Source organism: Mastigoproctus giganteus, chromosome 1 (assembly GCF_048544385.1).
Source record: "Mastigoproctus giganteus isolate SK-2022 chromosome 1, ASM4854438v1, whole genome shotgun sequence".
NCBI classification, from domain to species: domain Eukaryota; kingdom Metazoa; phylum Arthropoda; class Arachnida; order Uropygi; family Thelyphonidae; genus Mastigoproctus; species Mastigoproctus giganteus.
The window spans coordinates 53,012,842-53,028,276 of record NC_143575.1 but is presented as its reverse complement, the minus strand read 5'-3'; the positions used below and the strand labels follow the sequence as shown (position 1 = coordinate 53,028,276).

The 15,435-nt window shown below is 35.2% G+C and overlaps 1 protein-coding gene across 4 annotated transcripts in view; it reads right to left on the bottom strand.

Annotated features, from left to right (window-relative positions):
• Window positions 1–15,435, bottom strand: part of hiw (MYC binding protein highwire) — a 1,043,263-nt gene that overhangs the window by 228,877 nt on the left and 798,951 nt on the right. For all 4 annotated transcript variants that reach the window (XM_090372846.1, XM_090372865.1, XM_090372875.1 and 1 more), the window contains one exon: window positions 6,628–8,434. In XM_090372846.1, the coding sequence (XP_090228972.1) occupies window positions 6,628–8,434 (1,807 nt within the window). The remainder of the gene's footprint in view (window positions 1–6,627; window positions 8,435–15,435) is intronic.

Below are 15,435 nucleotides of genomic sequence, written 5' to 3'. Positions count from 1 at the left end.
TAGTCCACAGACAGGAACACCATTGATTCTCTCTGTCTTCTACCACTCAACCATCCCTTTATCCATAGCAGCAACTTGTTGTTTGTTTGTTATTTGGTTTTTAGGAGCATTAGCAACTAAGGCCATATTGCTCCGGGATATGTGGTGGTCATTCCCTGACCTTTCCGCATCCTCCGTATTTGGTGGTGACGGGGTCGAACCCCCGGTCTAATCAAGAAGCGTATGCTACACACTGCTGCTCCTTCCCACCTGGCTACGGAGGCGCCGCAGCAACTTGTCCTTAATGTCATACTGCTCCAATTTGTACAGCAGTCTTCCATATGCAACAGTATCAAAATATTTTCTCAAATCAAAGTATATGATATCAAAATTATTTTTTGCATCCAGTTTCTTTGTGAAACTGGATGCAAAAAATATGCTATAGTAGAACTTTAAAAAAAATCTAGCACTTTCTCAGAGTAGTCAACATTACCGGGGCAGAGGGGAAATAAGCTAGAAGTCAGACTTAAATTTAAAAAAAACAAAAAAAAAAAACTTAAAAGTGTGTGTGTGTGAATAGATATATTAGATAAAGTGCGCATAGATGGAGGTGAAAATTACACAAAGTGCTAGTGACTAGAAGAGTAAGGATAGTAGAAAAAGTAGATATGTAAAAGGTGAAAGAATGTTAATATCCTAAAAGTTATGATGAATTAAGAAAATTATGGGCTGAATTACAAAGCCAATAGAGGTGAATGAACTGTAAAGTAAAATTATTAATAATAAGGTAAAATACAATACAAATAAAATAAAAAGTGGTAGAGCTGTCATCAGATATGGGGGGACATATTTAGATAAAAGTCGAATATAGGTAAGGCAAATATGCAGAATCTGATGTCGGCTAAAGTAAATATTGATACATGGTCAGGTATTTCATCAGAGGCTACGCTTGACCTGAATGCAGTTCCTGATACATGGTCAGGTGTAGTCTCCTGAAGAAATACCTGACCATGTATCAATATTTATAGATTTATTAGTGAAAATGAAAGGAAAATCAGAGAAATTTTTTTTTATGTAAAAAATATGGATAAGACCTATGTTATGATAGCGAGAAGGAGAGGAGTTCAAAACAGGTCAAACATATGGGATCTCCATCCTAAATCTTGGAAGGTATGGGAATAGTTCCCACAAGATGGCATGCTCACAACAGTCATGTAGTCAGAGAACAGTTGGATAAACAGTTTCTCCAATCTTGGATTAGAAGGCAGAACTGTTTGAGGAGATTACATCTCAAACAATTCATGCTGTTCTTCTAGACTGGAAAAAATTTTGCAGTTTCTGTTTGAATAACAGAAACTGCAAACTGAACATATTTTCTAACTGATCCCATGGTTCTAGACTTATAGGACACAGTAGAATAAGTAAAATAGGTGTATGAAGCCAGCGAAAAAAAATTTCTTTGAAGAAAAAGAGAAAACAGCTACTTATAATACAGTTTATAGCCTATTTTAACTTAAGCTGTGAGATGGATTAGAAATTAAAGAATTAATCAAAAATTACAATTTTCAGAAATAACAGTTTCAAGAAAAATAAAGGGAATTAACAGATGGAAGCAGTGATAAGACCATATTATGAATGAGGGAAAAAACTCTGGATAACTAATATACAACCAAAATTAACTGAAGCAAAAATGATTGGTATTGGTTTTGTGCTTGCTTGTTATTGTAAAGATAACTTGGTGCACACCGCTAGCCAAATAATATTTTGTGCTATTTTGTTGAAAGTGCACCAACTTTCTAATTTTTGTTTTTCTTCAACCACCTTCAAAGAAATCAAAACATGTGCTGAGTGACCAACCTCTTCAAACATTTTAAGGAGCTTTTTTTGCTCAATTCCCTAGATAATTTTACATCTTTTCCATTATCTTTGAGCAATCTGGGATAAATTTTCTGTATAAGTTAATCTGAGGATGCTTTTGACTTATCTAAGATTAGCTGGGGTGGGGCAATTGCCCCATCCCAGCAAATGCCCCCAAATTCGAACAGCCTTTTCAATTGAAGGAGCTATTCCAATTTGAGGAAGACAGTTCTATAATCCTGGTATTCTTGCAACAGTCTTTGCCAATCTTCAAAGTCCATATACTCTTAGTTAAGCATTCCTAAAATTTGAGATACAGTTTCTCCATAAATGATATTATTTCTACTCTAATCTGTTAAGTGTGGGAGAGGTTGTAATTAATTTAATACTAGCTAATGAAAGGGACCACATATTTGCAAGAGATTGTTTGGCAGACATGAGCTGCAATATGTTTAGTTAATGCAGCTGATTCATAAATTTGCATATTAATTAAGTGTCATACTTTCTCAACAGCCATACTTTTTTGTAAATGCAATATACAGTTGTTTTTTCTTAGAAATCCTTGCTGAAAAACAACATCCAGTCTAAGAGCAGTTTTAGTGTTGACTACAAAGGCAAAAAATTTCAATTCATAATATTTGAGATTTATAAAATTAAATTAACAGTTTGATTAATTTAATGAAACTTCCTATAGTAAGGAGTAATTCTAGAGCTGCCTCCTTCAAATTATTCTAGCCTTCTCTTGTTGATAATGGAAAATTCTGCTTCTGAATGTAACAAGACCTGCTATAGATTTCCTACTACAATCAGATATATTATGGCCACTAGTTCTATTTCATATGGGCACTGTTGATTTTGCTCATGCCAATCATGAATGTTAATTGTACGTCTGGGTGTTGTTTCTTTACAGGGGAACTCTGAATAACTGAGATCTTATGTACCTTGTCTAAAATTTTATTATCCCAAGTTACTGATTCTACCTCCTTATCTGTATTCAATGCTCTTGCCAAATTTGCTATATAGTTCCTCATAATCTCTTTTCTTATTTAATTTGTGGTTCTCAATATAAAGATATAAAATGTCTAACTACAAAATTTGTCTCAAAAAAAAGCTGACACTATCATCAGAACACACTGCTCCCTTCACATCACAGATCAATAAAGCTTATGGCAAAAAGAAAGAGGGAAACGTCCAAGTAACACTTCAATAATCATGCCACACAGTGCTTCATGGCCTTGCCTGTGGCTCTTCTCATTGTTTATAATTCTCCTTGTTTCTTTTTCTTTAGTAATGTATAAAGTTCCACTGAGGATAGTTGACAGAATGTTTAAAGAGAAAAATGGTATGGATTTTTGCAATGCGAATAAAGTTTTTATAATTCCATTACATTAAATCATTTCATTAACACAGAACAAGTGCTTTTCCCTAATTTATATTTTAAGCCATTGACCTTCAAAACTTATATTGCTAATAATATGTTAAATGTAATATCAATTAAAAGAAATATATTACAAAGGTAATTATTTAGGATTTTATGATTATCCAAACAAACTCTAACAGTTAGAATATTGCTATACTTCTAGGCAGCACACACTATGTGAAATAAGGTGATAGCCAATATGCATAATATGTTAATACAGTACTAAAATTTATTTTATACAAAAATACTTTGCAAGCAGGGATCCTAACCTTGCTTTTTTCTCTTATATCATGCCTTCTATTTGTGGATTTGCTGATCATGGAGATCTTCGAAAATGCAACCCCCATAATTGAAGAGATCCTACTGTACAGTGCAAACCTGAACAAGTATTCCACCTAGCACAACAGCTGATTAATTTAAACTATTTTAAAAACACTTAACAGAAAAGTACCTTATATTTAAATTATTATTATCCTGATTACAAAAAAGCAAGATTATAAATAGAAAATTTCAGTTGCTATTTGTGCTCTTTCAAGTTTCATTTGTTCTCTTTCAAGTTTCAATTGTTATTGTATTTTGTATTCTAATTCAGACCAAACCACAAATGAAGATGTGGAATATATAAGTATTATATTAATTTAATCATATATTAACATGCAATGCTGTTTTATATATATTGTTAATATTATTTAATATGTATACATTTTGTACTGAAATACTTTTTTGTACTTTTAAGATAAACACTGTAATAGAAATTAATTAAGACTGTTGAATTAATATAATCAATCTTTAACTTTGTACTACAAATAATGACTTATTCAAAGTCATCACTCCATGATCTAAATTACAAATGGGAAAAGAAAAAAAATAACACTACTCTGCATGGTTTTCATTGTTTGTAAACTAACAGCTGTTTTTGTAAACTAATAGCTGATTTCAGAAATGTTATTCATTTTTTTCTATCACATTTTTGTTTCTCAAATCACAAACTGATGTCACACGTTGTATTATTGAATGTATTAAGTTAGGAGTAAATGCTGGGAATTTGTAAACTAAATCTTCACATGTTGGCAACACTGCCTTCACTCATTTGTTTCTTGACCTTGAGAACTCCATGCAGCAGTGTTTATCAGTGTGTGCTCAGTTTATTTTTGAGGTTATGGTGTCAAACTTGGGCTGAAAAGTGAGTAAAATGTCTTCATGCAAGTGTTTGAACAATCCAAACTTATTTTGTTATATTTGTGGAAGTTATGTAATTCTAAAGCAAAGACTAGATATTAGAGAATTTGTAAAAAAAACGTGTATTGAACTTATTTTGGAGTGAAACTCAGTGACCAAGATCAATAATGGGCTCCACATAAAGTTTGTCGAGCCTGTGTTGAAGCATTGAGATTGTGGAAAAATGGTAAAAAGAAGGCTATGCCATTTGCAATTCCCATGATTTGGTAGGAGCCTAAAAACCACTGTGGAGACTTACTTTTGCTTGGTTAATGTAGGGGGATACAATGCAAAGAGTAAGACAGACATTCCATATCCTAATATTCCATCTGCCATTAGACCAGTCCCGCATGAAGATAACCTGTTGATTCCATGCCCCCCCCCCACTTATATTGGAGAATGTAGCAGCAGAGAGTGCTGAAAGTGAGGCTTCTGAAGATGAAACTGAAGTCTACATGAAGCCTGGAAACATTGAGTTCAGCCCCTAACTGTTTTCACCGCATGAACTCAATGATCTGGTAAGAGATTTGAATTTACCAAAGGAATATGCAGAAGTCTTTAGTTACAGACTTAAGTCAAAAAATCTTCTAGCACATGGGATGTTTTCCTCATGGCACAGACAGAGACCAAGAACTAGCCCCCCCCACTTTTCTGAGGATGATTCTATGGCTTTTTGCAGTAATATAAATGACTTAATGAACTATTTAGGAATTAGTTACACTCCGAAACAGTAGAGACTTTTTACTGACTCATCAAAGAGGAGTCTCAAAGGTGTGTTGTGCCACAATGGAAATAAATGTGGGTCAATTCCAGTAACTAACGCTGTGCATTTGAAAGAAACATAAGAACTTGAAGAAGTTGTTGACAAATATTAAGTATGAAGAACATGGTTGGTTGGTGTGTGCTGACTTTAAAGTGATAGGCATGTTACTTGAACAGCAATCTGGCTACACAAAAATGCCTTGCTTTTTGTGTGAGTGGGACAATCCAGCAAGGATTAAGCACCAGTATGCCAAGGTCTGGCCAAAGTGGAGCAGTTTGTTGTCTAGATCAAAGAACATAATTCATAAAACACTGGCAGATCCCAAAACTATCCTCCTTCCACTCTTGCACATCAAACTGGGTTTGATATGCAGTTTATGAAATCTTTACCTCAAGAAGGTTCCTGTTTCAACTACCTTTGTACTAAATTCCCATCGATCACCCAATGGAAGTTAAAGTAAGGTATTTTTGTTGGACTTTAAATTCAGAAACTGATGAGTGCCCGAGATTTTGAGGGAACTATGAATAAAAGAAAGAAACAGACATGGATTAGCTTCAGGTTTGTTGTTGGGAACTTCTTAGGGAACAATAAGGATCCAGCCTACAAGAATATAGTTGAAAATATGTTGGAAAACTTCAAAAGGCTAGGCTGCAACATGAGTGCCAAGGTACATTTTTACACTTCCACATTGGCTATTTCCCAGAAAATCTAGATTGTGTTAGGGAAGAACAGGGTGAGAGGTTTCACCAGGGCATTAAAGTCATGGAGATGATATACCATAAGAGGTGGAATGTCAACATGATGGCTGACTACTGCTGGATGCTGAAGAGGGACTGTAACATAGCATCTGTAAGAAAATCAAAGAAATGAAAATTTTAATCGATCACAGATCAGTTTTTAAAATGAGAAGTGGGTATTTAGTGGACTTTTTTTTACCACACTGTCCTTTATAATAGTGTTTAAAACATGCATTTAAATATGAAAGTCTGGTGAAAGTATCATTTTGTTATAATTTCAGTGCAAAAATTCTGCCAAAATTAATAAAAATTAAGGAAATTTTTTTTATTAATTTTGATGGAAGTCATTTTTGAATTTGGCATTAGAAAATGATTCAGACACATCCTTTTCTGAGAAAACATCAGTGAATTGTTTTCAAACTGCAGAGTAGTGTAATTTATATTATTCTCAAGACAGATTATGCTTGATCAAGATGTTAATTAACCTAAAAACTTTTATTAATCTGATGAAAAAAGAAATTCGAACATGTCTCCTTAAGGTGCCAGCCATATATCCATTTCAATATTTTGTTTTACAAGACAAAAAATACTCCACAAGTATTGGAATAATTGTTTGATGCTAAATTATTGTAAAAAGAAATGGCTGTACTTACCTTCACTTCCACTGCTATTATTTCTTTTTCTTGTCATGATGATTCTCCCTTCTTCTCCTTCCTGTTTGTTCCAATCCCGTGATGTTAAACCAACAGATATGGATCTGTGAAAGGTGCGTGTTCCCATTTCCCCATCCCTGCACTTTGATCTCTTTCTTTCTCTTTTTCCAGAATTTTGTTGTAAATCTGCTCCTCCATTCATAGTCATAGACCGCATAATACCCTGACACATATCAACCAGCCCAACACTCAGTCCTACTCCTTCAACCCCATTTTGCAGAGCTCTGATATCTTCCTCAGAGAGGAATTCTTCCCCAATCATATTATTATATGCTTGTTGAACTCCTAACATTTCCAAACACTGAAAAGAACCTATGGGAAATGGTGAGTTGTCAAAGATACTTACTTGTTCTATAACACTAGGCATACTGTTATAAGGACTGCGTCTAAGTGGTGTGACTACTTTAGTAGGAAGGCCACTAGCTGCTGCACAAGAAAGTTCAAGGAGAAATAGAGCATTGTTCTTCATAACTTGATGAGCCTCCATTGGAGGCAATGGTGACAATAATTTAGTGGGGGTTGACTTTTTTCGTGACTTTTTAGCTTTCTCTTTTATAATAGTTTGTCGTTTCTGACGTAAGTACTTTTCCCTACAACGATCACAGATTAAATACCAGCTGCTACCCCCAATTCCACCATCTCCACAATTTCCTGCCCAACCACCACAGTAATTTCCCCCACTATTATAGCCTTTTCCTTCAGCATGATCACCACAGCCAGGATGGGACTGCCTCATATGGTAAGTGACTGGATGAGGATAAAAATTCCCACATAATTCACACATTGTCTCTCTGTCTAAGCCAACAAATGGACCACCAGCAGCTTCTCCAAAGAGATTTCCTCTAGATGACATAACAGGTCGGTAATCTTTCTTTTTTTTAATTTTTTTTTCTTTCTCTCTATCACATCGTTCTTTATCTAACCTGTGAAATAATTTGCTACCTGTAAGGGGACTAGGCAAAATAAGCTGCTGAGATATAGCTCGTAAACACGAAGCTGCAATGTGTTCCCAAAGTATAACTAAGTGTTGCAAAGATTGAGGAAGCTGGTACTTCTCTGAAGATTTGCTATTTGGTAAACTGCTTGCTGCAGCTGCACTGAAGCGTTTATCTTCTTGTAGTTGATTATCTTTCACACTCTCAATAACAATATCTTCTTTGATGGGTGCTGATGTTTTACGCAGTTTATTTTTATTGATATTTGCATTCAAAGGAGTTTGTGTAATTGCTTCTAAATACTGAAAATTTAAGAGACTAGAACTAGCCACCTCTACAGAATGGCGATACCTTGCTTTCTGCTCTCTAGTTAGTGCAGTATCAGTCTTTTCTCTAAAAGTGACCTGAGGAACTTTTGTTATTTGCTTTGGAAGAGTAGGGTTAAATTTAAGAAAAGATGCACAAGCCATAGCATCATGAACTATGCCTTCATGCCATAAAAATGCTGCAAATACAGCTCGAAGACACTCAGCCACAGATGGAGACACTGCTTCTTTCACAGTCTCTTTAACTGGTTTTTCTTTTGAGTTTTTTTCCTGTTGAACAGGAGCAGGTGAATGAGCTCTATCTCGTTTACTACGTAATTGTCGAGATGAACGATCTTTCCGAGACATCTTTGAAGGTGATAACCTGACAGCTTCCTCTTTCCCTCCAGTGGTACCAATACTGAAGTGTCCTTTCACACTACCATCTGGACTAGTTTGGGTACCTGTCTGAGTTACTGATTTTGGTGTTGGTCCACAGAGAACTTCCTATAAAAATAAAAGAAACAAATGAATATATAAATATATGTGCTCACATACATATACACACATCATACATGTGATAACAGCAAAATTTTTAAGTATACAGTACAGTATAACCATGAAAGAATGCAATGAAATATTTTGATTTTTGGAGTGACTATGGCTCAACTCACATCTTCTCAGAAAGAACAAGTTAGTTAATGTATGCAGTGTGTTACCACACACACACACACACATATATAAGTGTAAAAAATCACAAATTTCATTGTGAAACATTTTCATTTATTAGGATTCCTGTAGAATTGTGTGTGCAGTTCTGTGCACAACACACGGACGCATGTACGCACGCAAGGAATAGAGCGTCATCAAGCAAGCAAGCATGAAAAATCACAAATTTCATTGGGAAACGTTTTCACTTATTAGGATTCCTGCAGCATTTTGTGTGCAAATCTCTGTTGAAATTTGTGATTTTGCACACCATACTTTACTGAAGCTAATCGCTTCAGTAGCTTTATCATTTGACTCTAAATTATTCTCAGTTTTGGCATAATTTTTGGTTTTCTAAATTTATTTATTTTTTCATATTCACTACACTTCTGTCCTCTTACTATTTATTTTTACAGTACTATTTCTTTGGAACTACTCTTTTTTTTAAATATTTATAAATTAAAATTAATAAATTGTTAAAAGTTTATTTACATTATATTTATATAAAGAGCAAACAGTAACAGCTTTTATGCACAAACCAAGGGCATTTCATTACTCCATCTGCCAAATTCTCCATTCATTCCTTTAATCAGTGCACAGCAAAACAAACATATTCATAAAAAGTGTAGAGCTATCTTGATTACAATACTGTAAAATGTCAAACAGCAGCTGGGAAGAAAGAATGAACAATCTCTGAATTCCCTCGCTCTCTCTCTCACAACACAGTTGCTACTAGTGCATGCTGTGCTTTTAAGAGTTAGTATTAGGTAGCAAATTATTCAACAAAGGAAGCTTATTATAGAGCCTCATTCAGAAGTGGAGGAAGGCAAAAAAAAAAAAAAAAAACCCCTTCCCACATCCCCTATCCAACCTCTTTAATAATTTGTCTAGTATGTCCTTCATTACTTCTTTAACCAGTGACTTCATAATTTTCCCCTGGAACAGAAATCAATCCAAAAGGTGTATAATTACTCATGTCGCTTTTTTCGATTGTCCTTTGTGGATCAGGAACACTTTCACACATCTCCAGTCCATAAGAACCTCCCCGGAAATCGAAGGATGTTCTCATAATTATGACTAAAGGTTTGCTTATCTCTTTTCCTGCCTCCCTTAATATAAGCAGATAGATCTAGTGTTATAGTATCAATACACTTGAATGTAGATGCAACATATCTATTCAGTGCATCAGCCACTTGAACAGGATCATCAAGGGTGAAACCATTAATGTCTAGAAGACTAATGCAATTCATATCCTTCCTTCTAATATTTGTATAAGTAAAGAAGTCTTTGCTGGTGACATCATAATCTGACTTAGCTTGCCTAACCCCCATTTTTGGAGTAATTGCAGACTAGTTTATATCTACTGTAGGCTTTATATGCATCCCATGTATTTTTATTCTCTGCCATGAGTCTCATCAGTTCACCTGAGGGCCATTTAGATCTCAACCTTGAATGTCATCTTTTAGTTGATATAAACAGCCTAAACTGAGACCCTTGTAATAATATTTATGAGAGCAAAAGCCCTACACAGTAGTTACATCTTTAAGTACATGACACATCAATACACAGTGGCAAATAAAAGAACCACCTAGTGGTTCTTTTATTTGCAGATTCTTAATGCATGAAGAGTCACTGCTGATAATCACATCAAGAGTACTGCTTTTTCTTGTTGCCTCTCTAACATGCTGGTGTAGAAAACAGTCATCCAATTAATCCACAAATGCCTTACTACTGTATGAGTGTTCAATCCACAAGTTCTGGTCAATGTCTGGAAATTTAAAATCTTCATTATAAAACATTTCAATTTACTGGCCATATTCTATTTGTCTGTAATGTACTGTCATTTTTGTTTTCCCAGTGTTTTGTCACACCAAAGTGACTCAACACTGCACTGGCCACCCATGTGAACTGCCTTTGATTTTATATGCTTCTTAACTAAGAGCAAAACTCTCCTCCTCCTGTCCTGTCTGCAATTTCTGTTCTTGCTGTCTTTTTGCTGAGTTCTCTAGTTGCACATATTATGACCATAGGGAACCTCTACGTGCTTTCATTGCAGTGACTGTGAGAAAATTAAGTGCAAATTCTGTGTTCTGATGGGCTTGTTGTTATTTGGTTTTTAGGAGCATTAGCAACTAAGGCCATATTGCTCGGGGGATATGCGGTGGTCATTCCCTGACCTTTCCACATCCTCCGTATTTAGTGGTCACGGGCTCGAACCCCGGTCTAATCAAGAAGCGTGTGTTACACACTGCTGCTCTTGCCTACCTGGCTACGCAGGCGCTGATGGGCTTATATAAGGACTTGAAGAACAGGGTTGATGCCCTTGAAGGAAAAAAAGAGAGGGACCAATCAAGCACCCAGCACAATCTCAACATTACACTCATGCATTACATGACACAATGATACCCAACATGGCAGAATGTACTGGTCCCATTGGATGTAGCTATTGTGGATGACTCTGTCAGGGAAATGGAAAGTACTGTAAGTTGTAAAAAGGACCTGTGGAACAGGACTAGGATATGTCTGCTGGTGGCAAAAGTTGACAACATTGTTGTGCATGTTGGTACTAATGACAGTACTTGGCTGCTTGGACTTCTTGCTCATTGCCTGGTATTCCAGCATGCCTGTGTATCCAACAAAACTTGACTGTTAGTTCATTTTCATTGAGATGACACAACTAAGATCTGATTTGTGGCACAAGTCGATGGGAATCCTGCGATTTATTTTGTAGAGCAATCACTATACTTAAAGAGTGTGTATATTATGACCTGTGATCTTAAAAGGTTATTGAAATTTGGCAATGCTATCTTGATTGCACAGAGTTCAGCTGCAAAAATACTACACTCCAGTGGTAATAGAACAGAGTCAGTGGATGTGGGAAGGTTTACAGCTACACCCACAGATGTGTCAGTTTTTGAGCCATCTGTATACATTTGAAGTGCCTCTGCATTGTCTATAGCAGGGGTGGCCAATGAGTTGATAGCAGCTTTAATTTCGGTCGATCACGATGAATTTTAAATATACAATCATCCCTCAATTTGCGCGGTCAGGTATACTACCAAAATTTTATATTGCACAGTGGGTTTCGCTACCTAAGTGTTATTTTTATTTATTTATTATTTATTTATTTTTTTCAAAGCTTCAAAAACAGGAATGAAGAGCAGATTTTGAAAATTTATTTATTTTTTTTTGCATGATTGAAGATTTCATTGAAGGAGAAACACATTTCACATAATAACGTAAAATTCCACAGAATTCCAGCTGTCGGTATTATTGCAAATGCAGTAAGATTGAGTTTACTACCTGTTTATAATTAGATTGTGCACTAATAGAAATGCCCAATAAACCGAAAACTGCAAATTGTTTTTATTGTTTTATGGTTGTGACCTCCAGAAATAGCTTTAGAGAAATATCACAAAAGGCATTCAAAACTGATTCTTATAATGATATAACCAAACAGAGCAATAAACGGTGGTGTGTTTGTCCGGTTATTTTGGAAACAACTTCCTCATTCAGGAATCCTCTTCATCAATTATCCTACATTAGCTGTTCAGACAGAATATTTTTCTGGTTCGCACAACTTAGACTGTTTTAATCAGTAAGCATTGCTTTTGCTGATTTAATAACTGGACAGTACTTATATGTTAATTTAACACCTTTTGATTTAAAATGAATACTAGGAAAAAGAGTAAAACATATAATTTTCATTAAGAGTGGGAACTAGAATACTTTTTTGTAATGGTGAAAGAAAAATGTTGCTGTTTGATTTGCAATGATTTGCATGGCTATACCCAAAAAAGGAAATTTAGAAAGGCACTTCAACGCACTCCATGGTAAATACCAATTGGATTTTCCACCGAATAGTGACCTTAGAAAAAATAAATTAAAAGAAATTAAATCCAGATTATTCGCGCAACAAAATTTCTTCACGATACCTAATTTACAATCTAAAGCAGTAACTGTAGCATCATTTAAAGTGAGTAATTTCTCGCAAAAAAATGCAAATTATTTTCTGATGGTCAATTCATCAAAGACGCATTTTTAGAAATAACAGATTCTCTTTTTAAAAATTTTAAGAACAAAAATGAAATTAAAAGTGCCCTTCAAGATCTGCAATTACCTCGAAATACTGTGATGTGACGCATCGAAAAAATGAATAAAAATGTGAGTGAACAATTGCATGCTGATATTGCTAATTGTGTGTCCTTTCCTTTACAACTGGATGAATCTACAGATATCAGTGATACAGCTCAGTTGCTCGCTTTTATTCGTATGGTTTTCGATGATTCTGCCACTAGAGAACTGCTGGGTATGGTTTCGTTAAAAGAAAGAACTAGAGGTCTTGATATCTTTAACTCATTCAAACATTTTATTGAAAAAAATTAAATTACCACTATTTAAGCTTGAAATCAAGTAACAGATGGAGCTAAAACAATGACGGGGCATCTTAGTGGATTCATCGCATCTCAAAAAATCTGGGAATTCATCATCCTTTTGGATGATGAATTCCCAGATTTTTTGAGTTACCACTGTATCATCCACCAAGTGTTAGCCAGCAAAAAATTAAATACTAAAAGTGTTATGATATCGCTTTCGAAATCGTGAAATCCATCAGAGGACAATCTCTTCAAAGGAGACTTTTCAAAATGCAACTCGATGAAAAAGAACCAGATCTGATATTACACACAGATGTCAGGTAGCTGAGTCGGAGTAAGTTTCTACAGCAATTTCGAATGCTGAATGAAATTAAAAAAATTTGTTGATCAAAGGGGAGATGATTATCAGCAGCTATAAGATACGGGGTGCTTGTGTGATCTGGCTTTTTTGGCAGATTTTACCAGTAAATTGAGTGATCTGAATTTGGAATTACAAGAAAAAAATAAAAATATGTAAAGTGGGTTACATTATTAGTAGTATTTCTGCATATAAATATCAATTTTTGGCAATGGCTAACGATCTCAAAGAAAAAAAAATTCGACCATTTTGTAAATATGCATGATCATTTGCAAAAATATCCCGTTTTTGAATTTAATAGCAAGAAATGTTTCTGAAATTGAGAATGTTGTGGACAATTTTGAAACCAGATTCAGTGATTTTAAAACAATTACAGACATTGTTCAATATATTTCTTATCCATTTAATGTCGACTTAGATACGAAACAAATTGCAGAAAAAATCACTGCAATTTTTCACATGGAGAAAATATTACTTGAAAATGAAATTATTACATTGCGAAACGATATCTTCCTAAAAGCTAAATCATCAGAAAAAGAGTTTTGGGAAAATGTTTGCCGAGAAAAGTACCCAAATATAAAAAAAAGCAGTGAACTTTTCATATAGATATGTGAAACCTGTTTTGGTTCCACATATCTATGTGAATCGGCCTTTTTGTATTTGAAACAAACAAAGACGAAAAATCGCTCTACTCTTACGGACATGCATATAGAAGATTCTTTATGGTTGGCCTTATCACAGTATATCCCCGATTTTGAAAGCTTGGCAGATGACATGAAGACACAAACTTCGCATAAATAAAAATTTTAAATATGTATGAATTTAAAATAAGAATTCTGAATTGTATTGAATTTTAAAATTTATAAACATTTTTCAGTATGTGTTGATTAACTTTTTTAACCTTGTGCAATGAAATTTTTGAGATGGCAGATCACGGCACATTTTGAAGGAAAACAGTAGATCGCATCATAAATTAAGTTGGCCACCCCTGATCTATAGAATTAGCTGCATGTAACTGTTTATAATTTTGGCTTGGCAGGGAGTGATTCCTCCCACTGAGAAAAACAGTTTTCGCAAGGAGGCATGCATATGGTGGTTCTATTGTGTCTGAGACTTGAGAAATATTTGAGATGGATGTCCTATTCTTATTTATACTCCGGCACGACAACCAGGTCAGAGGAGTTTACGATAAATTATTAATGTAAACTATAATCGTATTTAGCAGTCATGGACTTGAACCCCAGTCCACTCAAAGATCGCATGCTACTGCACTCTCACTCTTGATCACTTGGCTATGTCAGGCCTATTTGTTGTGTTAGATCTTGCAACCAAATGGCTGCGGGTTTATTTTCATTGCTGTTATTTCTATATATGTTTACTCACTGTGGATCAAAGAGATATGTCAATGAGTGAGAGGAGACGATACGTAATTTGGCAGCATAGTTGAGAAGCAGTACTTTTCTCCTAAGGTGTAATGGAGGTTCATTGGCAGAAGCTTTGCATGAGAGATGACCTGTAAGCTCCTAAGACAATCCCGAGTGCACTGTGTTGGACTAGATTGAGCCAACCCAATGTGGTCTTATGTACAAAGTCAAACTGGATCTCCATACAGGTGTAGCAGTATATTCATACGGTGAGTTATAGTCTGCATTATATGCTTCTTGAAGTTAAGCTTACTATCAAGTATTAAGCCTAAGAACCAAATATTGTTGCTAATTGGTATTGAATGGATTTCCAGTGATAAGTCAGGTTGCGGTAACGCACTTGAAAAGTTTTGGAGAAGGACCTGTATAATTATGGGCAACTGTCCCCAAAGTCTGGTGGCATACAGATTTTGAAGAATACCATAATCCAGGTGGTATTGAAGTCTTTTTCAATATCCAGGCAGACCATGACAAGATGTTTAATTTCAGATGTCAGAGAACCCGACACATGGATGACTGGACCCAGAGTATCCCAGCAGAACATCACCCAAAGCATGACACCGCCGCCACCGACTTGTTTTCATCCCACTGTGCATCCAGGTGCCATCACGGTGCAACAGGAAACGTGATTCACTGGACCAG